The sequence below is a fragment of the Silurus meridionalis genome, chromosome 14 (genome assembly GCF_014805685.1).
Source record: "Silurus meridionalis isolate SWU-2019-XX chromosome 14, ASM1480568v1, whole genome shotgun sequence".
In the NCBI taxonomy this organism is placed as follows: Eukaryota; Metazoa; Chordata; class Actinopteri; order Siluriformes; family Siluridae; genus Silurus; species Silurus meridionalis.
The window spans coordinates 2,212,871-2,239,810 of record NC_060897.1 but is presented as its reverse complement, the minus strand read 5'-3'; the positions used below and the strand labels follow the sequence as shown (position 1 = coordinate 2,239,810).

Here is a 26,940-nt window from a genome sequence, read left to right as displayed (position 1 = left end):
AAAAACAAGAATCGGCGTAAGTAAAAGTTTCATTAGTATCATTTTGTTTTATAATCAGCACTACTGCTTTCTAAAATCTGATCCATTTTCTTAAACAGCAGTTCTGACAGTAGTGCAGCTGCTCCACATAAATAAATGTTTTAAATATATTTATTGGTGACAAGGTCTCTGTGAGGTCATGCTTCCTTAGTTTTCTTTATTACTTCTGGAAGGAGTCAACAGTTTTAGCTGGAAACTATATCTTTATCGCTTCATGTCAGATGAGATTGCAGAGAAAAGCTTTTCTGTTTCCGAGTTATATGACAAGCTGTGATTGTTTTTTTGTCTTGTTAAGAGCGACAAAAAATTAGGAAAAAGCTGATATTAGATGCTTCAATAAAAGTAAGGACTAAACAGTAACACAAGAATAAACTTGTGTTGCAGAATTTAAACAAATGGATACAAATTAATATAAAGTAGAATTTTCAATAATGAATAAAAACATTTACACATTACACATCACTTGCTTGATTTTATCCCAGTTAAAATTGCTGACTCGCATGAAAATATATCTTAATATAGAAAAATGACCTGTTAACCTCTGCATTTTGTCTTGATCAATTTGTAGGTGCCAAAAAAACATTTGAGTCTCCACAAGAACAGAGTAATCCAGATGGCAATGAAGCTGATTATGAAAACGCAGAAATCATTTTTCAGCAGAAGGAGCATTCAGAAGACCTTGATGATAACAACATTAATGTTGATGCTGATTATCAAAGAAGTGCCGCGAGCAATGATGAAGCAGACGGTGATTATGAAAACGCAAAAACCATTTTCCATCGGAAGGTGGATTCAAAAGACTTGGATAATGATTATATTAATGTTAATGCTTGCAAAGTAAGACGTGACAAGCAATAACTATGAGGAAGCAAACATTTATACCAACTGTGTAGTGTAGTGTCCAATATTAACAGGCCAACAACAATTAGACAATTATCCATTGTTAAGTTTTTGTAGGGTGCCCACCCAATAGCCAATATCGGAATCCACTGGTGTGGGGGAAGGTATGCTGCATGTTAGTCTTACTGATGTAAAAGATTACTCAGTTGGATATCAATTTGTTGCATGAATCCAATTTTAAACGTCTAATCTGACTCCAATTTTAATAAAGATTTAACTTGAATATATCTAATTCAAGATGATCACCTTATTGGTTCTATTTCTTCTTTAATTTTATTAGATTATTCTAAACATTACGTCTTTTCAAATACTTATTCATTATGGACCCGAAGTCTCTTAGAGCCTTGTGCTTAGCTAACGATACCTGCTCACGGAGGCACATTCACGAGTCCGAATCTTAGTCAGAGGATATAACGTTAACTTGCTAAGTCAGTAATGCTGCTCATACAGAAAGAATAATATATTTAGCCACTTAGTAACTTGCTAAGTCAGTGATCGTCAGAAATCAGAAGGTCCCAGACGTTGTCCTCTATGCTCCATCCGTTCATGAGACTTCAGTTTGTACTATCCTGGTCACAGATTTGCGGTAACACCAGGCTACATAATCAACTAGATATAAATGATTTCAGCGTTAAACAAGAATTTTACATTTATTTGCCAGGCAATAATCAGTAAACAAATGTCAAATTTAAAACTAATAATAGAAGTAAGTTACACAATGTGATAATTATAAAACAATATACGTTAGCAATGCAGTTTAGAAAAGAATTGTTAAAGAGTCACTGTACCTGGGAATAGAGACACACAGAGACTGTGTGGGAAGTTCTGACTACAGAATGCTTCCCTGAGTGTTTCGCCAAATTTCCTTAAATACCCAAACCATCATAAACACTCGTAAATTCAAAGCGAGAAAAAGCTTTACAAACCCTTTCTTGAGACAGGAGGTGACCTAAAAACCCAAATGTCACCTAGAATAAAAACAACCCTTGGTAAGGATCTTCTCAGGGGCAACCCTTATGTCAGCAGGACATTATTTCCCAAACCTGAGATTTATTTTTTGGTCTGTTCTACTGATTTTGGACTGAGAACATTTTCCAATCACACTGAGACCTTTAAAATGATACCAACCATGTGAAGGTATCATTATTACATTATGTAAATATAGTAGCTTCTCTCTAAGAGATCCTCTCCTCAGATTAGAAGGTTTATTGTTTTGTTGCATGGCAGTTCTCTTGGTCTGGGATCATGAAGTTGCATGGCAGTTCTCGGGGTTTGGGATCATGAAGAAATCTGACCATCTATACATTATTATTGTTAAGGTTTATTTACATGGCCTTAAGAATCAGTTGTTTTTTTCCCTGTTCTGATCTTATGAACAGCACTTTGCAACTGAATGCTAGCGTTTAACATTTTGCTTAATCTTTTTCATATTGTCTTTTTACAGCCTTGATTCAAATTCCACTGTGTAGCATTATTTTCTCTTGAAATTGGCTACATAGATTACTTTAAACTGTATTGATTTGCAGTCAGATACAGGTATTCTATATAGAGGATCTAAAAAAAATTATTTTCACACAGTGTGGTTTTGAAAAAGGTTTTACTAACTAATAATGCTTTGGGCTGTTGCATGGAAAAATGTTTTAGAAAATAAATTCTTAGAAACTCTCATGAGTAGAAATTGGCCATCAAAGAAACTTTGCTACTTCAGATAAAAAAAAAAATCCTCATTTTATGTGCTCCACCGTGAGGAAACAGCAGCAGTGAGCACTACAATTGGGAAGCAACCTGAATGACGGTTCCAGGATACTGAGACTTTGTTTCACTTTATTGAATTTATAAATATTGAATATTTATATGTTTCCACCCTCGTTATTGTGGCTTATAAATTGTGTAAGAAATCTTTATTATTATTATGCTACAGATGGTTATATTTGCTAATACAGTTTAAAAGTACTAAAGTGCTACAAATTTAAAGTGTATTCATAAGTGTATGATCATTTCTTTCTACTACATCTGTATGTAAGTGACACCGTAAGCATTTGACACCGTCAACCACAAGACACTTTTGTCAACCCTCAAGAGCCTTGGTATCTGCGGAACAGCATGGGAATGGTTTGCTTCCTACCTGGAAGGTCGCTCATACCAGGTAACATGGAGGGGATCCACATCTGCCCCATGCAAACTCGCCACCGGTGTCCCACAAGGCTCTGTACTTGGTCCCCTCCTTTTCTCCCTCTATACCCACTCCATTGTTGAAGTCATATCCTCACATGGGTTTTCTTATCACTGCTATGCAGATGACACTCAACTCATCTTTTCTTTCCCTCCATCAGATACCACAGCTTCGCTCGGATCTCAGCATGCTTGTCAGATATATCTTTATGGATGAGTGCTCACCAACTTAAACTCAACCCCAGCAAAACAGAACTGCTGGTCATCCCAGGTGATTCATCCCCAGGTCAAGATCTACAAATAACACTCAATGACTCTCTGCTCTCCCTTTCAGCCACTGCTCATAACCTTGGGGTAACTATGGACAATGAACTGTCTTTTTTCCCACATGTCGCTAATGTTGCTCGTTCTTGTCGATTTCTTCTCTATAACATCCGAAGGATTCGACCATTTCTGTCCATACAGGCTGCCCAGGTGCTTGTTCAATTTCTTGTCATTTCAAGACTTGACCACTGCAACTCTCTGCTGGCAGGTCTCCCCCTGAACGCTATTCGTCCACTGCAAATGATCCAAAATGCAGCTGCACGACTTGTGTTCAATCAGCCCAAGTTTTCCCACACCACCCCACTGCGGCACTCCCTTCACTGGCTTCCAGTAGCTGCACGTATCAGATTCAAAACACTGATGCTTGCCTACAAGGCCAAAAATGGACCAGCACCATCTTACCTCAGTGACCTCATCACATCACATCAGAGTCCCTGATTATCTTTAAGCGACGACTGAAGACCTACCTCTTCCTAAAATACCTACATTAGCACTTTCCATGTTTGTAGAATTCGAGTTATAGTTATATTGAGTTTGTAATCTTGCGTACCAGTGTAGATTTATTCATTACTAGAGATTTAAAGCACATTTGTACGTCGCTCTGGATAAGGGCGTCTGCTAAATGCCGCAAATGTAAATGTAAATGTAAATGTAAGTATGTAGATGCAGCATTGTCTATATTTTGTTCGCAATAAAAAAACATTATAAATCTCACTTTGTTCAATATTTGCAATATTATTTTGTGATATGTGTCAGATTTGATGCCAAACTATTTTACTTCTTGTTTGAAGAATTACTGACTTCATTAAAATGCAGTCAAGACTATAAGAGATACTCAAAAACTGTTGAGTTCAGACAATAACCTTTAACTGTTAATTGAATTTCTGACCTTTAAGAGGAAACTCTTTTCACCAACAGGTACAGGTTTTAATGCATCCACTATACTGGCTGTCTGCCGCACAGCCAGAGCTTTATTATTTTCTTCGGTCATTTTATGTATGCAACATAGTGAGGTGGCTTTGGTTAGAGTGGGGCTACTGACCCTTTAAAGTGCTTTCCTTAAGATTTTACTGGTAATGCTACCTACTGTCACAGATTAGCTCAACTGTCAACTCTCTGAAATGACAAGCTTTTGCTTTACTTCTCAGATCACTGATGAATGATTCAGCATTCTCACCTTGTTACTGGTTTCTAGAGTAAAACCTGTCTCTCCATGGTTTTGTTTTGTTGTGGGTTGCAAATGTCATGAAACTTTCTTTTCAGGCATTCAGGATCTCCTCTGGATTCAGTGGTAATTCGGATTGTGCCATTCTAACCTGGTGCACACGCCTCCGCTGCATAAACGAATTAATGCTCCTGTTCTATTGCCTCCGGTCCTGTGAGATTGAGAAGGATACAGGCCCTTGTCTTGTCAGGCTTATTGTGGTACACAGCTGCAATGAAAACATCATACTTCTCCTTGAAGATTCGCCAGTTTTCAGCAACATTTCTTTTAAAAGAGAGCGGGTCAGGTTAGCTTAGCCTTCAGCGCCAGTGTGAACGATATCCATTTACATTTAAATTTACACTTGCGGCATTTAGCAGACATCCTTATCCAGAGCGACGTACAAAAGTGCTTTAAATCTCTAGTAATGAATAAATCTACACTGGTACACCAGATTACAAACTTAATATAAATATAACTCAGTATTGTAATAGCGAGTCACAAACACATCCACTGCTGCTAATCCCAGTTTATTAGGAAATATAAGGCTCCACTGAACAACATGCCGTAAAGCATTTTTGCTCCAACCAAACAACAGTGTTGTAATTTAGATGGTTATTCTTTTGTTTACATTACAGCACTTTTATATATTTTTTTTTATACCCCACATGTGTGAGTCTTAGTTTTATTACTCTTTACAAACTAGCCAGGAAGCTCTCATTTCTGCACAAACAGCTGTTTCCAGCTCGTGCTATCTTTCTTTACAAAAACAAAAAAAACAAAGAAAAAAAATGAACAGTCAAAAAAGTTGTTTTATTGGAGATTTGCACAACGCAGCGATGAGGAAAATATTCTTGGGGGCGGAGCCACACAGACTTGGTGATCTGCATGGGGATAGAAAATTTGAGCCTATTTTACATCTGTAAGCTACAATATATCTCCCTTTACAGTTTTATATGATTTTATAAATTTTATTGCATGTTTGTTTTTCATAAGAGAAATACTTGGAAAGTAAGTGCGTGTGTGTGTGTGTGTGTGTGTGTGTGTGTGTGTGTGTGTGTGTGTGTGTGTGTGTGTGAGGGAATTGTTGAGATTGGAATTGTCGGACAGCAATATGAATGACCATGACTGTAAAACAATAGCTTGTCTGACTACCTGGTCATCAATATGAATGCCATATCAACATCAATATTCAAACATGTATAATAAAAAGTCTTTAATGGTCAGCAGTTCATTTCAAGTCAAGTCAGGTTTATTTCTATAGCGCTTTTCACAACAGACATTGTCTCAAAGCAGCTTTACAGAAATCAACAGTGAAGGTGAACGGTGTGTATTTATCCCTGATGAGCAGCCTGTGGCAAGAAAAAACTCCCTTAGATGTAATGAGGAAGAAACCTTGAGAGGAACCAGACTCAAAAGGGAAACCCATCCTCATTTGGGTGACATCAAGAGTTTATAGACTTTAAACAATACAGAACACTGGAGAGTGAGAACTAACTTGAGCACTGGAGTGTACTTTTATGAGTAATGTTCTTTCTACAGTCTTATGCAGACTGTATGAATAGAGTATGAATGAACACCTGAGTATAGCAGGTGTCTCTCAAACAGGGGGAGGGAGAGAAGAATCAGACATAGTCTCAGATAAATGTTTGTAGGAATCTCATTTTTCATGAAAATCTTAATGAAATTTGAAATATAAACTCATGAGACATGTGGCTTTCAACCCAGTACTTTTCTTGATTGCTCCAGGACTAATTTTATGTATTTTTATATGAAATAAAAAAATGTTCACTGCAGGAAATGTATATCCATCGCACTTCATCATCTATAACTTTTTATTTTTTAAAGCAATATCAACTTTGATAATTGACAGTAAAGCTCAAAGTGTCTACTTTCCAAAGATATCTAAATTGAGTATTGTGGCAGCGGGGGCATGGCCAGGCGAGGCCTGGAGCAGAAAAGTGTAGGAATAAGACTAATGAATGTTCTCTCTTGCAGTAAGCAGAGGGAGCACATAAAGAGGAGTGAGAGAAAGGTGCGAGGACGTGTGTGTGTGCACGTGAGCTGTGCATGTGCACGTGGGCGTATGAATATAGCGCTGAACTCACTAATAAACAGATTTGTTCAGAACTGGTCCTGTCCTGAGTAGTGTTTCTTCCACTGAATCTTCTGCTCTCCCACATGTATGTAGCACATTATTATCAGGAACTGATAACATTTAAAGTTAGGCAGGGCATTTTCAACTGTGAGTCCCAAAAGCTGTGGCGAGGCTAACAAGCTAAGTTGCACACGATCTTGCAAAACCTTTACGGGTAGCTCAAACTCTGTGTGTGTGTGTGAGAGAGAGAGAGAGAGAGAGAGAGAGAGAGAGAGAGAGAGAGAGAGAGAGAGAGAGAGAGAAGAAGGCGGGGACAGTATTTAAAGTTATGTAATACTTATTATACTCAACACTTTGGAACATGCAAACACATTATTTTTACTTTTACATCTCTTTTCCCTCTAGAACATTTCCAGAAGCTGCTTCTTTTTTTATCTTTCATTTGTCATGTGTCTGAGAGGAATTAAAAAGAGGAAGTAGAAATCTTTCAAACTGTGAGACCTTGGAAAGCGTTTCATTGTCAAGCGGCGCTTTGTGCTGCTGCAGCAAAGCCAATTTTAGACTTGCCATCTATCGTAAGCAGAAACTGAGTAAAAAAGAAACTACAGCTCTGTAAACGCACTGTGAAACAATCACCAAGCCCTCATGAGCTTCTGTTTGAGTACACATCAGCAGTGTCACACCATCTAGCACCAAACTGAACAACTCCTCAATGAGCAGGATGCTGAGACGTCGTCTCACTTTAACGCTTGGTAAATTCAACATTTTTATCAATACTTTTGTCTTGTTCATAATGTAATGATATCATTTGCACATTTTATATGTTTAGAGTATATTCTCTCGACAATGCTGAATTATTTTTACACCTTCCTTACTAGTCTTTGAACAGTATTTATTGTGAAGATATTCTAAATTTCACATAAAAACACATAATTCCAAAACAATAATGACCACGTTTTGGGAATTGTTTAATGCCTTTCTAAATAAGAAAAGAAACAAGCTTTACATAAACTACTTCTTTATTCTGAATCTTAAGTTGTATTTATAGAAAAACAGTTTTAAGACAAATGATTGTAAAAATAGTGATGGCATTTTGGTGGTTTTCACTCCAGCTGTTGTAGTTTCCAAAGATTGTAAAGGAACATTTTTACTCTTATTCATCATAATTTAAAACAAAATGTAATTTTGTAATTGTAATTTAATTGCTACAGGAAAAGAGAAGCATTACAGATGCAGTTTGTCCAAAAAAGAGGAATATTTAACTGACCATAATAATAATTTCTACCTGTAATGTCTTGCCAGATGAAGATAAAGCATTATCTGTATTTTTAATTGTTTACAATTCAATTAAATCAAAATTACAAATGAGTCTTGATATACTGTATATCATAGGTTTATTTAATATTTGCGAGCTGCACCCAAACTGATTAACTTTTTTTTTGAGGAATTGCTGTAAAATAAAAGGGACTATAGAGAATCCTATAAACTGTTGAACAGTAACCCTCTAACGGTTGTTGGAATCTCACATAGTCTGTTTTTGTCTTGTCGTGTCTGTTTTGTCATGTATAGGTTTTATTTATGTCTGTACTTTTGAGAGTCACTAACAGCTGGAACCAAATTCCTTGTGTGTGTGTCAACACACAACCTGATTCTGATTCTGAATTTATTTTCTGTCAAATCTGGTTGTCTTTGATCTTTATAAGCTTAAGATATTGACACATGATTTGTAGCTGCGTTACTGTTGGAGCTTTTAATAGAAAATTCTGACCAATCCGAATCCAGAACTCAACATCACTGTGACATAAATAATATACAATGTTCCTGTATGAGCTCCTGTCTGTGATACTCTTTACATATATTACATATATTTTATATATAATATACTTTGTACTATATACACTATAATTACATAATATATTACATATATTTCATGAAGGGTGCAAATATTTGTGGTAAGGACTAAACCAATTACATGCACAAAAACAGGTCCCTACAAAACAATCAGCAAGTTTTCAGACTCATTACAAACACATGGCGATATGTACAGCATTGTGTTCTATTTCTGTTACTTCTGTTAAGTTTGTACATCCTTGTTTTACATCATCTTTATTTTCCCCCCATAGTCAGTGTCCTCAGCACATCATTGCTGGCTGGTAAGATTTCATTTAAATGAATTAGTTTTGCTTTCTACCTCAGGGGTGTCTAGAATTCAGATTGCAATCAGATAGACTTCGTCTCATACTGATTTATTAGAATTTGTAAACTAATTATATATTTATTTTTTATAGCAACGATTGTTTAAGACTCCAAGTACAAGATTGAGTGGCCTCCTGACTTTGAGATCACAAGTACACTAAACTATGAGGTCATGTTTTCACATCCTCTCTTATTATAAATAACTATTCGAAGATTTCGCACAACTCAGCAAGCACAGTACAATAAAAGGCAATTCTGAATTCTGAAGAATCAATAACAAAAATAAACAGTATGTATGTTCTAATGTAAAAAAATCTACAAAAATGTCAAATAAACTTACTGTGCCAACAAAATCATTGTAGAATTTACACCATCATCATCATTTAATTCTTTAAGGGTCATTTTCATGAAGCTTTAGCATATTAAAAAAAGTTACAATAATGAATTTGGATGGGAAAATCGTATATTTTTTATATTTATATATTTATATAAATATATTTCTGTATATACACATATACCAAATACTGACAACACTTCTTCAGTTATTTCCTGTTTGTGGTTAAAAGCTGTGTGCTTCTGAGGCCCATTGTACAGTACTGTCGTCTCTTTGTCACTTACCTTTGCCTCTTTATTTGCCATTTTAGATATTGTTTCCACTTTGATGACGTATTAGACTGTTTGTATGCGATCGACCACTGCTTGCATTACTGATTGCTTTTTTGCCTGCTGTCTTGAGTTTCACTAAAGTCTTCCTTAAATGGATTCTATCCTGCTCTTGTGTGAATTCTTCAGAGTTCTGTTGTCTGTGATAAGCAGTTATGTGTTTTTGGATTGCCTATAAAAACTGTGTTGTCTTTGATGGTCTGAACGCATTGCATTGTTTGTGAGTACTGTATTGATTTTGAGCATTGTGTATTGTCTGTGTTAATCTGTGACCATTGTGATGTCTGCGATTGTTTATGAGAATTATGTTGTCTTTGCTGTGTTTTTTGGTTTTGTCTTTAATTGAAGTATTGTATTGTCAGTCTTCCAGTAAGGTGTTGATTGTGAAGGACTGTGAACATAGTTGTCTGGGATTGTTGTGTTGTCTATGATTGTTGTGTTAACTGAGTGTCAGTTTTGTGTTAAAACAGGCTGTAATCAGATCAGGCTGGTGAATGGTCCAAGTAACTGTTGTGGTCGAGTGGAAATCCATAACAGTGGCAGTTGGGGAACAGTGTGTGATGATGACTGGGACTTAAAGGATGCAGAGGTGGTGTGTAGGCAGCTTGAATGTGGTATAGCAATCAGTGCTCCTCGTAATGCTCACTTTGGTCAGGGAAGTGAACCAACCTGGCTGGATGATGTTCAGTGTACTGGAACTGAGACTGTATTGGATAAGTGCTCACACCGAGGATTTGGAGTAGAGGACTGTGGACATGAAGAAGATGCTGGAGTCGTGTGCTCAAGTAGGTTATTATTCTTTTTAGTTTGATAAAATGTTTAAGAATATATAGTTTAATTTAATATATTTCTATATGATATAACCCTAACCCTAACAATATAGACATGCAGACCCCGACATTGACTCAGATCTCCCCAAACTCTGTGGTATCAATTGGAGAAGTCCTTCAGTTCAGATGTTCCACACCCAGCCCAACATGCATCTCTGTAGACTTCAATTTATATAAAACTGGAACATCAATAAAGAAGCAAACTGCAGAGTCTACAACAACATTTACTCTGACTGTAGAAGCTTCACATCAGGGCGAGTACACCTGTGATTACACATACAGGGAAACATCCTCCACTTCATCCAGGAGCAGCTCCATTAGCATTACTGTGGGTAAGTGCAGACAGGATGTTATACTGACCAGTGTTATGTGTTCATTTCAATAAATCTACTGCCACTATTTATTTATTATTTATATTGCAGTGAAAAAGTATTTGCCTCCTTCCTGATTTTTTAAATTGTTTTTATTGCTTATTTGTCACACTTAATTGATTATCAAGCATATTTTAGTATTACACAATGATTACCTGAGTAAGTAAAAGTAATTGACCCTGAAGCTAATAACTGGCTGGACACTCATAGGAAGGTTCACTACTTCCATTTGTGGATAATGGCTCTCACCATGGTTTTCTGTAGTCCCAACGCCTTAGAAATGACTTTGTAACTCTTTCCAGAAAAATAATGTAAATTACTTTTTTTCTAATCTGTTTTTAATTTATTTGGCATGATGTATTGCTTTTTGGGATCTTTTAACATGCTTTAGACAGGTTTTGTTTTAATGGTTCCTGGCAGCTCTTGCAGTAATCAGGCTTTGGTGTGGCATATGAAATTTAACTTTACTTTCTAAAAAATGTGGTTATTCACTGTTCATTCATGAATTAGTTTATTCATTTGGGGGATTACTTTTCACACAGGGCCAGGCAGGTTTGGACACCAACTGCAGCATACCAGTTTATGAAAAGCAAGCTAGTTTGCTTTATTAGTGCTCTTTCACATTCCATTTCTTATATTGATTTTCACATGTTTGTTTGTGTAATGCCTCCATTCTTGTTTGGTCATTGGTCCCTGTGTTCACGTCTATTCATTTACAGCTCTGTTCATTCCCACTTTCATGTTTATTTTATGTGTGAATTTATAGCCCTTTGATTCCATCATGTCATCTGTGAATTTCTGGTCTTCGATATCAGACAGGTCACAGTTGCAGCTGTTTTGCTGATTTGGAGACACACCTGACCATGACCCAAGTGGAAGCTCAAATTCTACTTCCATCTACTTCCACAGACCCAATTACACCTTTCATACTCATGTCAAATAACTGGGATCTTGTTCCTGAATAAAAGTCTCTGATATTGATTTTCATTTAAAAGATTTTTTTGCAATTAGTGAGTCCCATTTCCCAATTTTCATTTTGTTTAAGTTTTCAGCCACCCCATCTTATTTGCAATTGTAGACATTGAGGTTAATGGCCTTGCTTACGGGCCCAGCAGTGGCAGCTTGGTGGTGCTGGGAATACTTGTGACCATGTGATTTTTAGTCCAATGACTTAACCACTAAGCTTACCACTGTCAGACAGAACTTCTTTCAGATACCTGGGAGATAACATAGACCCAGACCTAGAGATGAGATTATGTTGCACAGTCCATTTTGTGGGACCCCCCCACACCTCAGTTTTGGGTGCTGGTACCAGGAATTAGAAAATAAGATTAAACTGACACCAAATCATCCCCTGCAAGCTGTTTGGCTTTCGACAGAGACAATTGGCAGTTGCATGGGCCCCATTCCACTGCATGAAAAATTATTGCACAACCAACTAATATGCTTCATGTTCCACTCACCCACCATCAACCACTGTACTTTTCAGCTGCTGTGTAAAATCGTAACCACCCTCAGCATGCAGGCATCACCAGATGTGCTGGCTGTGGGTTTTATCAATGTGCTAGACACTGCCCTTTTCATGCTGGAATACTCAAGCTGTGTCGGCAGTGGTAGCTGCCTAGCCCATTTCTTTTCAGGCCATTCTCACTCTACCACTGCATGCTCAAAAACTTTAGATTATTTGTGAAGACCTTCTCCATTAGATGACATGTGCCATGGGGCACATTACACAACTGAAGATGTTGTGGGTGGGAGCAGTATCTCAAAATACTCCAGTTGGGGAGGCTGAGGAGCTTAGGAGCACCCCATGTGAGGTTTAATGAAGTGAGGTGTGGAATGATCTTAATTATATGCCCTGCGTCATATCTATAAGTACTGCATTGTAAAGACAGTCACTCATCACTTTATCCCTACATGTTACACACACACTATCGCTGCTGTATACTGTACCAAAGTCCTAAAGTAACTTCTTTATCTTATGTGATGCACAATACTGTTATTTACACTCCCATGCATTCTCACACTTCATGTATATTACTGTCATAAACTGTATTGTGGTCTTATATAATCTGTATAGTCTGGTCTATAAGCTAAATGCTAACAGTTAGCATTTAGCTAACTTTTTTGTTTTGTTGTTTTCTAGTCAACCTGCAGCAGCCCAATATCTCATTCACTGCTGCCAGTGGTTTATTCCACTGGGGATCTGATAAACCAGAGGTGACCATGGGCTACAACTTCTCCATTATCTGCTCCACTAAACCTCAGTATCCAGGAGGTTCCTTCCATTTAAAGTTAAGTGGATCCAACTTCACCAAAACTCAATCAGCCGTTGACCACTCAGCCGTCTTCCAGTTTCCTGAGGCAGATTTTGTCGATCAGAGAAACTACAGCTGTACTTATGAAGTTAGCGTGTCTTCACGTACCTTTGCCTCCTCTGCCACTGAGCTCCTTGTCATCACTGTGAAAGGTAGAGTAGAATACGCTGGTTATGCCATTTTCTGATCTACAACTGAATTTTTTTAAATGATGATGATGATGATGATGATGATGATGATGATGATGATAATTTCTCTTTCAGCATCTCTGGCTCCCTACATTGGTGTCGGAGTGACAGCAGGACTTCTTCTTATCTTAGTTCCAGCATTCATTTGCTTTATCAAGTGGCAAAAAAGAAGACAGGGTCACCCAAATAAGAACAATAATCAGTGTGGGTTTCACTAATAGAATTTTGTTTTATAGATAGCACTACGGCATTCTAAAATCTGATTCACTTTCTTTAACAGCAGATCTGACAGAAGTATAGCTGACTGACATTAAATTAAAATATTTTTCACGTGTATTAATGATCAGGTGAAAGTTTATAGGAAGTCATGTTTTCTTAGTATGTTATATTTTACTTCTGGAAGGAGTCACCAGTGTTAGCTGAAAAAAAACCTATATATTTATCGCTTTATGTCAGATGAGTTGAGAAAAACCTTCCCGTTTCTGATTTACATAACAAGCTGTGATAGTTTTTTTGTCTTATTAAGAAAGACAAGAAGTGAGGGAACAGATGTTTATACTTTAATGAATGTGAGGAACAAACAGGAACACAAGATCTAACTTGTATTTCAGGGTTTGCACGAGTAAATACAAGTGAAAAACAAATGAATATACATTTTATTCATTAAAATCTTTAATGAATAAAAACAAAATGTATTGCTTGTATTAATGTCCGTTAAAATGGTCGACTTGAGTTAAAATATATCTTAATATAGAAAAATGACCTGTTAAACTCTGCATTTTGTCTTGATCAATTCATAGGTGCCAGAAACTCATATGAGATTCCTCAAGAACGGACTGAGACAGAGACAATGAAGCTGATTATGAAAACGCAGAAACCATTTTCCAGCAGAAGCAGAATTCAGAAGATTCTGATGATGATTATGTGAATGTTGATGATGAACAAAGAAGTTCCATGAGCAATGACTATGAGGAAGAAGAGATTAAAAGTGATTATGAAAACGCAGAAACCATTTTCCAGCAGAAGCAGAATTCAGAAAATTCTGATGATGATTATGTGAATGTTGATGCTGATGAACAAAGAACTGACGTGAGCAATGACTATGAGGAAGAAGAGATTGAAAGTGATTATGAAAACACAGAAACCATTTTCCAGCAGAAGGAGGATTTGGAAGATTGTGATGATGATTATGTGAATGTTAATGCTGATGAACAAAGAACTGACGTGAGCAATGACTACGAGGAAGCAGACATTAACACTAAATGTGTAGCATAGTGTCCAATATCCACAGGCCAGGAACAGTTATATCATTAAATTAGATATTTATCCATTATCCATTGTTAAGGTATTATTATTATTGTATTATTATCTATGTATTATTGTATAGATTACCTTAAACCTTATTGTTTTTCAGTGATATGCATACAACAATTCCAAAAATAAGTTGTCACTCTGTGTAAAATGTAAATAAAAACAAAACACAATAACTTGCAAATCTCATAAACCCATATTTTATTTAAAATAGAAAATTGAAAACAAATCAAATGTTTAATCTGAGGAACTGCACCATAGACAAATTAGGTCATTTTTCAATTGAATGGCAGCAGATTAGTAGAAGATGATTGAGTATAAATAGTGTATCATAAAGAGGCAGAGTTTCTCAGAAGCAAAGATGGGCAGAGCTTCACCAATCTGGGAAAGACAGTGTCTACACACTGTGAAACAATTTCAGAATAATGTTCCTCAAAACAGTTCATCATTTACAGAACATAATGGATGCGGCTCAGGTTCCCCTGAGACTTCAGGGCATCCAGCTCCTAAGCTTTATCGATGATTGGTTGATATTAGCTCGATCAGAGCAGTTAGTGGTCCGGCATTGAGATTGTAGCCACTGAGGTTTTGGCTGATCACCAAGAAAAGTGTGCTTTCTCCGTTACATAGAACCACGTATCTGGGCGTTATATGGAATTCGACCCTTATGCTTTCCCCTGCCCGCATTTCCTCCATCCTTACAGCCGAATTCACTGGAATGGAGCAGACCTGGTAGCCATGTTTGAGCACCCTCCATGGGAGATTCTTTTGAGGAGGGATCTTCTTTCTCAATAATTCACCCCCGCCCAGAGTTGTGGTGGCTGTGGCTGTGCCCCTGAGGGGTCACAACTCCGAGGATCTGGATCAGGATCATTCTAAATTTCAGAGCTCCCGCCTGTCTTCTGACCATCTGCTCTATGTAGAGTAGGGGATTTACAGACCCTCTCAGTGGCCCCCTCTTTTCTCCAGGTATGGCCAGTGCCTAGAACGGGTTACATCCCCAAGGTGGCCTCGGTTGTCTTCGACCTGTTAGGCTCCAGGTAATCCATCCTCCTCCATTTTAGGCCCCAGACCAGAAGAAGCTGAATCGTCTGTGCCTGGTGCAAGCACTGGACACTTACGTCCACAGGACGAGTCCTTGGAGGAAGTTGGAACCAGTGCTTGTCTGCTACGGCCATCTGAGTAGAGGCCTCCCTGCGAACAAGCAGACTTTGAGCAGGTGGACTACTGACCCTATTGCGTCCTCCTATGAGTTTTCTGGTCTCCCCATTCCATTTCAGGGTCAGAGCGCACTCTTTGCTGTGCTTTGACTTTGCTGTGCCCATACACACTAGCCAGGAACTGGTCAGTTTTTCGGTATTGGACTCTCGTTTCCAAAGCGTTGCGACGCAGCTTGAGTTCCTGAAAGGGAATGTCACTAGGTTACGTATGTAACTTTAGTTCTCTGAGTGAATGAGACGCTGCTTCTCCATGCCACACAGAGCTTCCTTCTCCTTACAGAAAATGGCACCAGCTTCATTGCATGTGCTTTTTATAGCTTCCTGGTTGTGACGTCACCCCGACTGTGACGCCGCACCTTTCATGGGACAGATTACACACATGATTTAGAGTGTGAACAATGCGGAAGCGTTGCGACACAGCGTCTCGTTTTCTCAGGAAACTAGGGTTACATACATAACCTAGAGATGTTAGTTTTTTTGTTATTTGGATTTGTTTGCTACATGGACTGATTTCTCTGTGTACCAGCCCTTGTGCCTGCATCTACGTTTTTGGTTCTCAATTGTGTTTTGGATGATTTCTGTTTTTCTCAAATAAAACTTGCATATAGATTACAAAATGTCTGAGCATGCCGCCTAATTACAATCATGCAGCATGGCTTTCTTATCTACAAAAGTTTTTTCAGGAAACAGGTTAAATTTTTAACCCCTCCCAGTCTTTAATTCTCCCAAAGGAGTCTCATCCCTGCAACAGTAACTCAATAGATCACAGACACAGTGTGGCACTTAGAATTAGTTCAATTCATTTTTATAAAATGTATGTCCCTATTTTAATGTCCTCCTTCATGTTAGATATGTTAGAAATATTTGCACTTACCAAACCAATCTGGAGCAAATCTTCCATCAAAAGATTGATCTACCAAATATTTTATATGTGTTAAGGTTGAATATTTATGTAGATATTACAGCATTATCTTACAACAAATAATTTAAATTTTCAGTAATTTAAAATAAAATTTCAACTAAAATGATTTAGGGTGACATTTGGAAATCAGCAATATGAGAAAATAGTCTGGAAACTGTATCTTGTCGTCTTCTGACATTTTACTAGCAGCCTTTCTGTCATATTTCTCTGTATTTGAAAGGAAGTAATAAGAGGAAGTAATACATTTCTCACACTGTGGTTTTAAAAGGTTTCACTAATAAACTGCATTGGGCTGCTGCAAAAATAGTTTTTTGGGGAAAAAAAACTCTTAGAAACTCTTATTAGTAGAAATTGGCCATCAAAGAATCTTCGGTTCTTCAGAAGAAAGAATAAAAAAACCTTAAGACTTTAAGTGCTTTAAAATGCGAAAACAGCTGCAGTAAGCATTACAATTAGCACCAACCTGAACAACGGCTCAAGCTCTAGGATGCAGAGACTTCATATCACTTTATTGCTTGGTAAATGTAATATTTTTGTTCATATATTTTGGCTCGTTCATTTTGAACTAATTCTTAATTCTAAAACTGATGGCATTTCATGTGTTTCTTGTAGTGGCTTATAAAGTATGAAAAAGATTCCCATAGGTTTATATTATTTGCTAGTACAGTTTAGTGTTTAGTATTATAGTTTCATAGTTTATTCAAAAAATTTTAAATATTATATGACCAAAATGTGAATTTATCTCTGTAATCTCTGGCTGTACAGATACAGCATTGCCGGAATTTTTTTTTCACAATAAAAACAATATTAAGACATCTTTGTAATAATCTATATTCTAAGATTATTTTGTGATGTGTGAAATTTGATGCCAAACTTTTTTACTTTTGGTTTGAAGAATTGCTGACATGTAAAATGCTGTCAAGACTGAAGGGAAACACAACTTTTAACAATGAATAGAATGATTTTTATGTCTAATTTAATTTCTAACCTTTGAGAGAAACACTTTACCAACGTGTACAGTTTTGCTTAGCGTTCAGTGCTCTCCAGACATTTTCAGCATTCTTCATAAAAACAATAACATTTCATAAAGTGGAACATTGGTTAACTTTTTTATTACTTTTATCCAAAGTTCTGTTAAAATTGAAACAACTGTCTTAATAACACGATGATTTCCAGCTACACTACTGTCACAACTAGTAATAAAAAATAACAGTTTACAATGTTTGTGTTTGAGCAGAATACAATTATATTTCACATGTTGCTCCATTTATTCATTAATAAATGATGCCTATATTTCTATCAGGACACCAAGTACATGCTCAAACTAAGGTTCATCAATTAAAAAAAGCTAATTTTTACCTACTGGTTACAAACCTATTATCATTTTAACAGCATTGTGTAGCAGGAACACAGAACTTTGGTCAAAGCACTCAGTCATACACAAGTGTTTTATTTCATTTATTAGAAGTACAAAAGTTTGAAGTAACACTGTTGCACTGGTTGTGTCTGAATTATAGGTACAATATCTTCTTCTTCTTTGGGCTTCTCCCATTAGGGGGCCCCACAGCGGATCATCCGTCCCTATACCCCCCTGTCCTCTACATCTGCCTCTTCAAAACCAACTACCTGCATGTCTTCCTTCACCACATCCATAAACCTCCTCCTTGGACTTCCTCTTTTCGTCCTTCCTAGCAGCTCCATCCTCAGCATTCTTCTACTGATATAAATTATAGGTACCAAATAATATTTTAAAAGATAGCTTGGGGTTTATTTATATTTTAGTTAATTAAACATACACAAAAGAAAGCTTTAATATTGTACATCACTGGTATTTATTCTTTCTTTTTTTCTCTATAGTCAGTGTGCTTGGAGCTTTTATTCTACCTGGTAAGTTTATGTATATTAAAACATTTATTTTATATTGTCTATATCAGGGGAATCAGAAACAAGAAATCCTCATAATTATTTATTAAAATTATTACATTTATTTTTATTATTATAATTTTTTTTTTAATTTTCATAAAATAAAATAAAAACACATTTTAAAAACCTTATTATCTAAGCTACCAAAAGAAATGTATTGCATGTTCTGATTGTGATAGTAAAAAGTCACCATCAGAATTGCATGGTGGGCTGCGGTACAATTTAAATTATATATTTGAATACAATTTGAATGATATATAATTAATGAGTAATATATATATATATATATATATATATATATATATATATTTACTCAGTATTTTTTCGGTATGATTAGACATGCAGACTCCAACAATGACCTCCAACATTTTACATACCGTTACACTTGGATGCACATTTAATGGACTGTTGACTTGATGAGGTCCATATACATTTTTTCAAAGGGGGTATAGAATATGCATAAGTGGCACAATGCCCTACCAATGGAACAAACCTGTAAGTGTTTTAGTTACTAAAGTTACAGCTTCACCAATTTACTGCTACATATCACTTACTATCTCAATATACTAGATTATCATCGAAAGGTTATTTGTTTTAGTAATTTAATTACCCATTTGCCTTTGGTCCTGAATTTAGGACCCACAGCTGAAAATGCCCTACCTAACATTGAATTAACAGTTCCTGATAAAAGTGGGCTACATACACAATTTAAATACCTTTAAAAAGAAGACACTGAGCTTTACTGTCCATTATTCAAAGTTGATCTTGCTAAAAAAAAAATAAGTTTAGAAAGTTATATATTACAAAAGCGCATTGCATTCACAAAGAGAAAAAAATAAATCACAGAAAGGATCTCATAATTATCTTATAATTATCTCATAATTACGACTTATTATCTCATTACACATTCTGACTGTCCACTGTCCACTTGATCAAAGTTTGTTTTTATCAAGTGAACAGTAAGAATATGTAATAATATATATAATAATAATAATAGTTAATGCTCTGTATCTATTAACTAAAGCAAGACTTACCGTAACTAAATAAATAAGAAGATATTAAGTCATAATTATTAGATATTAGGCCATATTATAATTATATTTATGTTATTATAAATATAGAAGCTTATAATTATGACTTAATATCTCCTAATTTATTTAGTTACGGTCCTTTCTGTGATTTGTTTTTTTCTCTTCGTGAATGCAATGTGCATGCATAATATGATGAAGTACCGTGAAAATAAATTTCCTGAATTGATATTCTTTGTTTTTTTCATATATAAATACATGAAATCAGTCTTGAAGCAATGCAGAAAAGTACTGGGTTGAAAGCCACATGGCTCATGAGTTTATATTTCAAATTATATGAAGATTTTCATGACAAATGAGATTCCTACAAACATTTATCTGAGACTTTCTGATCCTTTTCTCCCTCCCTCTGTTTGAGAGCCACCTGCTAAACTCAGGTGTTCATACTCTATTCATACAGTCGGCATAGAAATGAACTGCTGACCATTAAAGGGTTTTGTTCTACATGTTTGGATATTAATATTGGTTTAACATTCATATTGATGACCAGGTAGCCAGACAAGCTATTGTTTTACAGTTTTGTTGATGTACGGCCATTCCAATATCAACAACCTACACACACACACACACACACACACACACACACACACACACACACACACACACACACACACACTTTTCAAGCATTTCTCTTATAAAAAGAAATGAGCAATAAAACCTCTAACATGGTATAAAACCATATATAAAGGGAGATATATTGCAACTTACAGATGTAAAATAGAATCTCTATTCAGATCTCCAGGTCTCTGTCGATACTCCGCTCCCAAAGATATTTTCCACATCACTGCTTTGTGCAAATCTCAGATAAAACAACTTTTTTGACTGTCCATATTTTTCCTTGTTTTCTCTTTTTTTTGTAAACAAAGTCCAGTTAGCACGAGCAATAAACAGCTGTTTGTGCCAAACTGAGAGCTGCATCACTTCCTGGTTTGTCACAGCACATGCTGCTTTGACCAGTAAGAGTTTATAAAGAGTAATAAAACTAAGACTCACACACATGGGGGATTAATTTCCTCTTATATATCGTTAGAATCCTGCACTTATTGGCTACATTTTCCATCAAATATTTTGATTCCATAATGCGTACTGGCTGGAAATAAAGTCAATAGCCAAGGGACGCAAATACAAATGGAGAGATGTAACCGTGAGGAGATGTATCGCTACATTGGGCTCTTATTTTACATGCCAATGGTAAAGTTGCCCTCCATCATAGACTACTGGTGACAGAGCAGTATTTTCACAGTTCCCTTTTCAGCAATAATTATGTCAAGGGACAGATACAGGACAACTTCGTGGAATGTACACATGTCAGCCAGATGCAGACAAAGAAAATGACAGAAAGAGGGGCACATCTGAACATGATCGTCTGTTCAGAGTGAAACATGATTGATTTTCACAGAGTGATTTTCACATGATTAAAAATAAAAAAACCTACATTAGAAGCTCTGTTCTCAAAAAACATGTTTACTATCAGTTTGGTGGCCTTATATCAGTGAGGTTTTTTTTTTTTGCTTTTTCAAAAAACACGCATAAACCTTATTTTGTCAAAAATACAAACACACTCATATAAGTTGTTTACATATTATGGTAGCCCAGTTTGTGCTGAATACAGTGTAATAAGTCTTCTGTCAATAATATATTTTAAAAGCAACTAAAAAAGAACCAAATATAAGAGCATGTCAAAATCTCTCAAGGGGCCAAAAACACCCTCAGACTCCAGAGTGTTAATCACACTCTTGATATCACCCAAATGAGGATGGGTTCCTCTTTTGCGTCTGGTTCCTCTCACGGTTTCTTCTTCAAACCTTTAAGGGATTTTTCCTTGCCAAAGTTGCCATTGTTCACCTTAACTGTTAAATTCTGTAAAGCTGCTTTGAGACAATGTCCGATGTGAAAAGTGCTTTAGAAATAAACTTCACTTTTTGTGACTTGATAACTTCCTTCTGCTCAACTCAGATAAGATGGAAGTACTTTTATTAGGACCACATGCAGCTAGAAGTAAACTTTCCGATTACGTAGCATCTCTGGATGGTGTTTCTGTTTCAGCGTGTACGGCTGTCAAAGACCTTGGTGTGATTATTGACCTGAGTCTTTCCTTTGAAGCTCACATGAATAATATCACCAGGATCTCCTTCTTTCACCTTAAAAATATTGCTAAAATTAGAAATATGATGTTGTTACAGGATGCAGAAAAAATAGTTCATGCTTTTTTAGTTAATGCCATTTAGTGGTGCAACTAGCTAACTACCTTACATCTGCAAAAAACAACGAATTATGTTATATTCAAAGGTTGCAAACCCCTTGTATAAAGCATTGCTGACGATTTCCTGATTATTAGCAACTATGTACATTAGCGACATTTTTGGAATGATCATTGTCATGAGCAGCTTTACGATTATATTGTGTTTTGGAAAAGTATTCATTAAATCTTTTCAAGACCTTTTCTTTAGTACATTTCTCAGAGAAGCTTTTCTTGTAATGACCAGATATCATACTAGAATCCTGCTTGTTTTTTTTTGTTTTTGTTTTTTGTTTTTTTGGTTTTTTTTGTCATGTCTAAGAGAAATTTAAAAGAAGTAAAGATTTTGAAAAGTCTTGAAAAGATTTACTAACTGAAGTTTCACTATCGAGTGTTGCAGCAAAACCAGTCTTAAACTTATCATCTATCATAAGCAGACCAAAAACCAAAAACCAAAAACTCCACCTCTTCAGATACACAGATACTTCATAACCTCATTAGCTTCTCTGTGAGAAAACAGCAGCAGTGATACTGAAACAAGCGCCAACTGAACAACTTCTCAACCAGCAGGATGCCGAGACTTCATTTCACTTTGATATTTGGTAAATTCAAAATTATTTATTAATACATTTTCCAAGTTTCTAATGTAAATATTTTATTTCCACATTTTATTTGTGTAGAGAACAAACAGTATAGTTAAGGGAAGACAATGAAAGGTTATTTTTGAAAACATTACATATCACAATGAATCCTTGCCAACCGTTTGCTGGTGTGATAAGAGTATTTCTTATGATTATTTTTTTTTTACTTTTTTGGGGAAGACGGTCTCCATGTTAAGACAAAATTAAATATTAGTATGTTTTAAATTAATCTAATAAAAGTACTATTTAGAAAAAAGAAAATATATATTTCGGATAAAACCTTAAATATTTCCAAAACAATAATGACATTTTGGGAACTGTTGAATATCTTTCTAAATAAGAAGAATTACATGTTTAAATCTTCTGAAACTTGGAGTGTAGAAAAGTGTGGAATATGGAAGTGAATGTGAGTCATTTCTTTCTGCAATGTCTCGCTATGCTGTAGGAATTTACAGCATGTCTGTTTTCACAGTTCAGTAGAAAAATTACAAATGACTAATTGGTAAATAACCTAATATACTTTATATAATATTTAATTTATATATATATATATATATATAATATATACAGGGAGTGCAGAATTATTAGGCAAATGAGTATTTTGACCACATCATCCTCGTTATGCATGTTGTCTTACTCCAAGCTGTATAGGCTGGAAAGCCTACTACCAATTAAGCATATTAGGTGATGTGCATCTCTGTAATGAGAAGGGGTGTGGTCCAATGACATCAACACCCTATATCAGGTGTGCATAATTATTAGGCAACTTCCTTTCCTTTGGCAAAATGGGTCAAAAGAAGGACTTGACAGGCTCAGAAAAGTCAAAAATAGTGAGATATATTGCAGAGGGATGCAGCAGTCTTAAAATAGCCAAGCTTCTGAAGCGTGATCATCGAACAATCAAGCGTTTCATTCAAAATAGTCGACAGGGTCGCAAGAAGCGTGTGGAAAAACCAAGGCGCAAAATAACTGCCCGTGAACTGAGAAAAGTCAAGCGTGCAGCTGCCAAGATGCCACTTGCCACCAGTTTGGCCATATTTCAGAGCTGCAACATCACTGAGTGCCCAAAAGCACAAGGTGTGCAATACTCAGAGACATGGCCAAGGTAAGAAAGGCAGAAAGTCGACCACCACTGAACAAGACACACAAGCTGAAACGTCAAGACTGGGCCAAGAAATATCTCAAGACTGATTTTCTAAGGTTTTATGGACTGATGAAATGAGAGTGAGTCTTGATGGGCCAGATGGATGGGCCCGTGGCTGGATTGGTAAAGGGCAGAGAGCTCCAGTCCGACTCAGACGCCAGCAAGGTGGAGGTGGAGTACTGGTTTGGGCTGGTATCATCAAAGATGAGCTTGTGGGGCCTTTTCGGGTTGAGGATGGAGTCAAGCTGAACTCCCAGTCCTACTGCCAGTTTCTGGAAGACACCTTCTTCAAGCAGTGGTACAGGAAGAAGTCTGCATCCTTCAAGAAAAACATGATTTTCATGCAGGACAATGCTCCATCACACACGTCCAAGTACTCCACAGCGTGGCTGGCAAGAAAGGGTATAAAGAAGAAAATCTAATGATATGGCCTCCTTGTTCACCTGATCTGAACCCCATTGAGAACCTGTGGTCCATCATCAAATGTGCGATTTACAAGGAGGAAAACAGTACACCTCTCTGAACAGTGTCTGGGAGGCTGTGGTTGCTGCTGCACGCAATGTTGATGGTGAACAGATCAAAACACTGACAGAATCCATGGATGGCAGGCTTTTGAGTGTCCTTGCAAAGAAAGGTGGCTATATTGGTCACTGATTTGTTTTTGTTTGGTTTTTGAATGTCAGAAATGTATATTTGTGAATGTTGAGATGTTATATTGGTTTCACTGGTAAAAATAAATAATTGAAATGGGTATGAATTTGTTTTTTGTTAAGTTGCCTAATAATTATGCACAGTAATAGTCACCTGCACACACAGATATCCCCCTAAAATAGCTAAAACTAAAAACTACTTCCAAAAATATTCAGCTTTGATATTAATGAGTTTTTTGTGTTCATTGAGAACATGGTTGTTGTTCAAATTAAATCCTCAAATAAAATTAATCCTCAAAAATACAACTTGCCTAATAATTCTGCACTCCCTGTATATATAAACCCGATTCCAAAAAAGTTGGGACACTGTACAAATTGTGAATAAAAATGGAATGCAATAATTTACAAATCTTCACAATCTTATATTTAATTCACAATAGAATAAAGATAACATATCAAATGTTGAAAGTGAGACATTTTGAAATGTCATGCCAAATATCATTTTGGATTTCATGAGAGCTACACATTCCAAAAAGCCATGTATAAAAATAGTCTCTCAGGGTGGCAGTGTCTCTCAGAAGTAAAGATGGGCAGAGGATCACCAGTTCCCCCAATGCTGCGGTGAAAAATAGTGCCAGTTTCAATAAAAAAATAAAATAAAACCAGTTACATGTACAAAAAACAGGTCCATATAAAACACTCAGCAAGTTTTTAGTCTCAGTACAAACACAACAGTATGAACAGCATTGTGTAGCAGAAGCAAAGAGCTTTGGTTTGATCACACAGTCATTCCAAGTGTTCTATTTCTGTTACTTCTGTTAATTTTGCACATCCCTGTTTTACACCTTCTTTATTTTCTCTCTATAGTCAGTGCTCTTAGCGCGTCACTGTCGGTTGGTAAGTGTGTTTTTTTTCATTTAAATTAATTTGATTTACTCTCTACCTCAGGGGTGTTTAAAATTCTAATTGAAATCAAATATTTCAACTGATTATTTTCCATAAAAAGGTAAAAATGTTACCAGATAAAGTGGCCTCACAATACACTAAGAATAAAAGTGTGAATTACAGCACTTCTGTTGCACTTCTGTTATTTCCTGCACTACAAGAACACTAAACTATGAGCTCATGTTTATATATTTTCTCTTATTATAAAATAACTATTTGAAGCTTTCACACAACTCAGCAAGCACAGAAAAATAAAAGGCAATTCTGAACAAACCACATCTGAGGTTGTATTTACCCGATTCTAAGACCTGATAAGGACCAGATGATTTTTATTATGCCCCTATTTATAAAACAATAGAACTTAAAGAGGGTGTATTTTCTTTTTCACATGAGACTCATTGAAAAGATTTTAGATGCACAAACTGGTTGTTTACTAGCCAGAACAAATACAATATTCGTAAGCATACTCAGTAACAAATATGCTATTTGAAGTGTCTGTTTGAACACAACTGATTTGTGTTTTTTTTTTATTATTACTCTTTATGGCTCATTAACAAACTGAAAGACACATAAATCAGTCATTATAATCCCCTTTTTAATATAATAAATCAGTCCATAATCAGATCAGGCTGGTGAATGGTTCGAGTAACTGTTGTGGTCGAGTGGAGATCCTGCACAAAGCCCAGTGGGGAACAGTGTGTGATGATGACTGGGACTTAAAGGATGCAGAGGTGGTGTGTAGGCAGCTTGGATGTGGTAAAGCCGTCAGTGCTCCTCGTAATGCTCGCTTTGGTCAGGGAACTGAACCAACCTGGCTGGATGATGTTCAGTGTACTGGAACTGAGAGCTACATAGATCAGTGCTCACACAGAGGATTTGGAGTAGAGAACTGTGGACACCATGAAGATGCTGGAGTCGTGTGCTCAAGTAATTTATTATTCTTTTCATCCTAATATCCTGTTTAAGCATATATAGTTACTAATTTATTAAACATTTTTCTATATGGTAAGACATGCAGGCTCCTACATTGATTCGGATCTCCCCAAACTCTCTGGTATCAATTGGAGAAGTCCTTCAGTTCAGATGTTCCACACCCAGCCCAACATGCATCTCTGTAGACTTCAGTTTATATAAAACTGGAACATCAATAAAGAAGCAAACTGCAGAGTCTACAACAACATTTACTCTGACTGTAGAAGCCTCACATCAGGGCGAGTACACCTGTGATTACTCATACAGGGAAAGTAACTCCACTTCATCCAGGAGCAGCTCCATTAACATTACTGTGGGTAAGTGCAGGATGTTATACTGACCAATGTCATGTGATTAATCCATTATTAATCCTGTCCAAAAATTGCCATTAACAATTAAGTTAGTGTAGTAGATGGATACTCAGGAGACCTTTAATTAAATGTAATTGATTGCTAAGCAAGTTTTCTGACAAACACTTTCCAACTGTTTTTCAGTGCACATTCACAAAATAAATAATTGAGAACATTCAACATAACATGGTATCTTCAGGACTCCCAGCTTTTGCTCCGTCAACTTCATCTA

The 26,940-nt window shown here is 36.3% G+C and overlaps 1 protein-coding gene across 3 annotated transcripts in view; it reads left to right on the top strand.

Moving 5' to 3' along the window:
• The first annotated feature begins 7,394 nt into the window (after window positions 1–7,394).
• Window positions 7,395–26,940, top strand: part of LOC124396545 (deleted in malignant brain tumors 1 protein-like) — a 41,566-nt gene continuing 22,020 nt past the window's right edge. Inside the window, exons 1-7 of one of the 3 annotated variants that reach the window (XM_046865651.1) lie at window positions 7,395–7,489; window positions 8,861–8,890; window positions 10,067–10,381; window positions 10,480–10,758; window positions 12,944–13,267; window positions 13,379–13,507; window positions 14,104–16,320. In XM_046865651.1, coding sequence (XP_046721607.1) covers window positions 7,450–7,489; window positions 8,861–8,890; window positions 10,067–10,381; window positions 10,480–10,758; window positions 12,944–13,267; window positions 13,379–13,507; window positions 14,104–14,231 — 1,245 coding nt within the window. In that variant the 5' untranslated portion in view covers window positions 7,395–7,449 and the 3' untranslated portion in view covers window positions 14,232–16,320. Of the gene's footprint in view, window positions 7,490–8,860; window positions 8,891–10,066; window positions 10,382–10,479; window positions 10,759–12,943; window positions 13,268–13,378; window positions 13,508–14,103; window positions 16,321–25,998; window positions 26,314–26,396; window positions 26,676–26,940 lie in introns of those variants that run through there. The other 2 variants (XM_046865650.1, XM_046865649.1) reach the window with 2 other exon arrangements.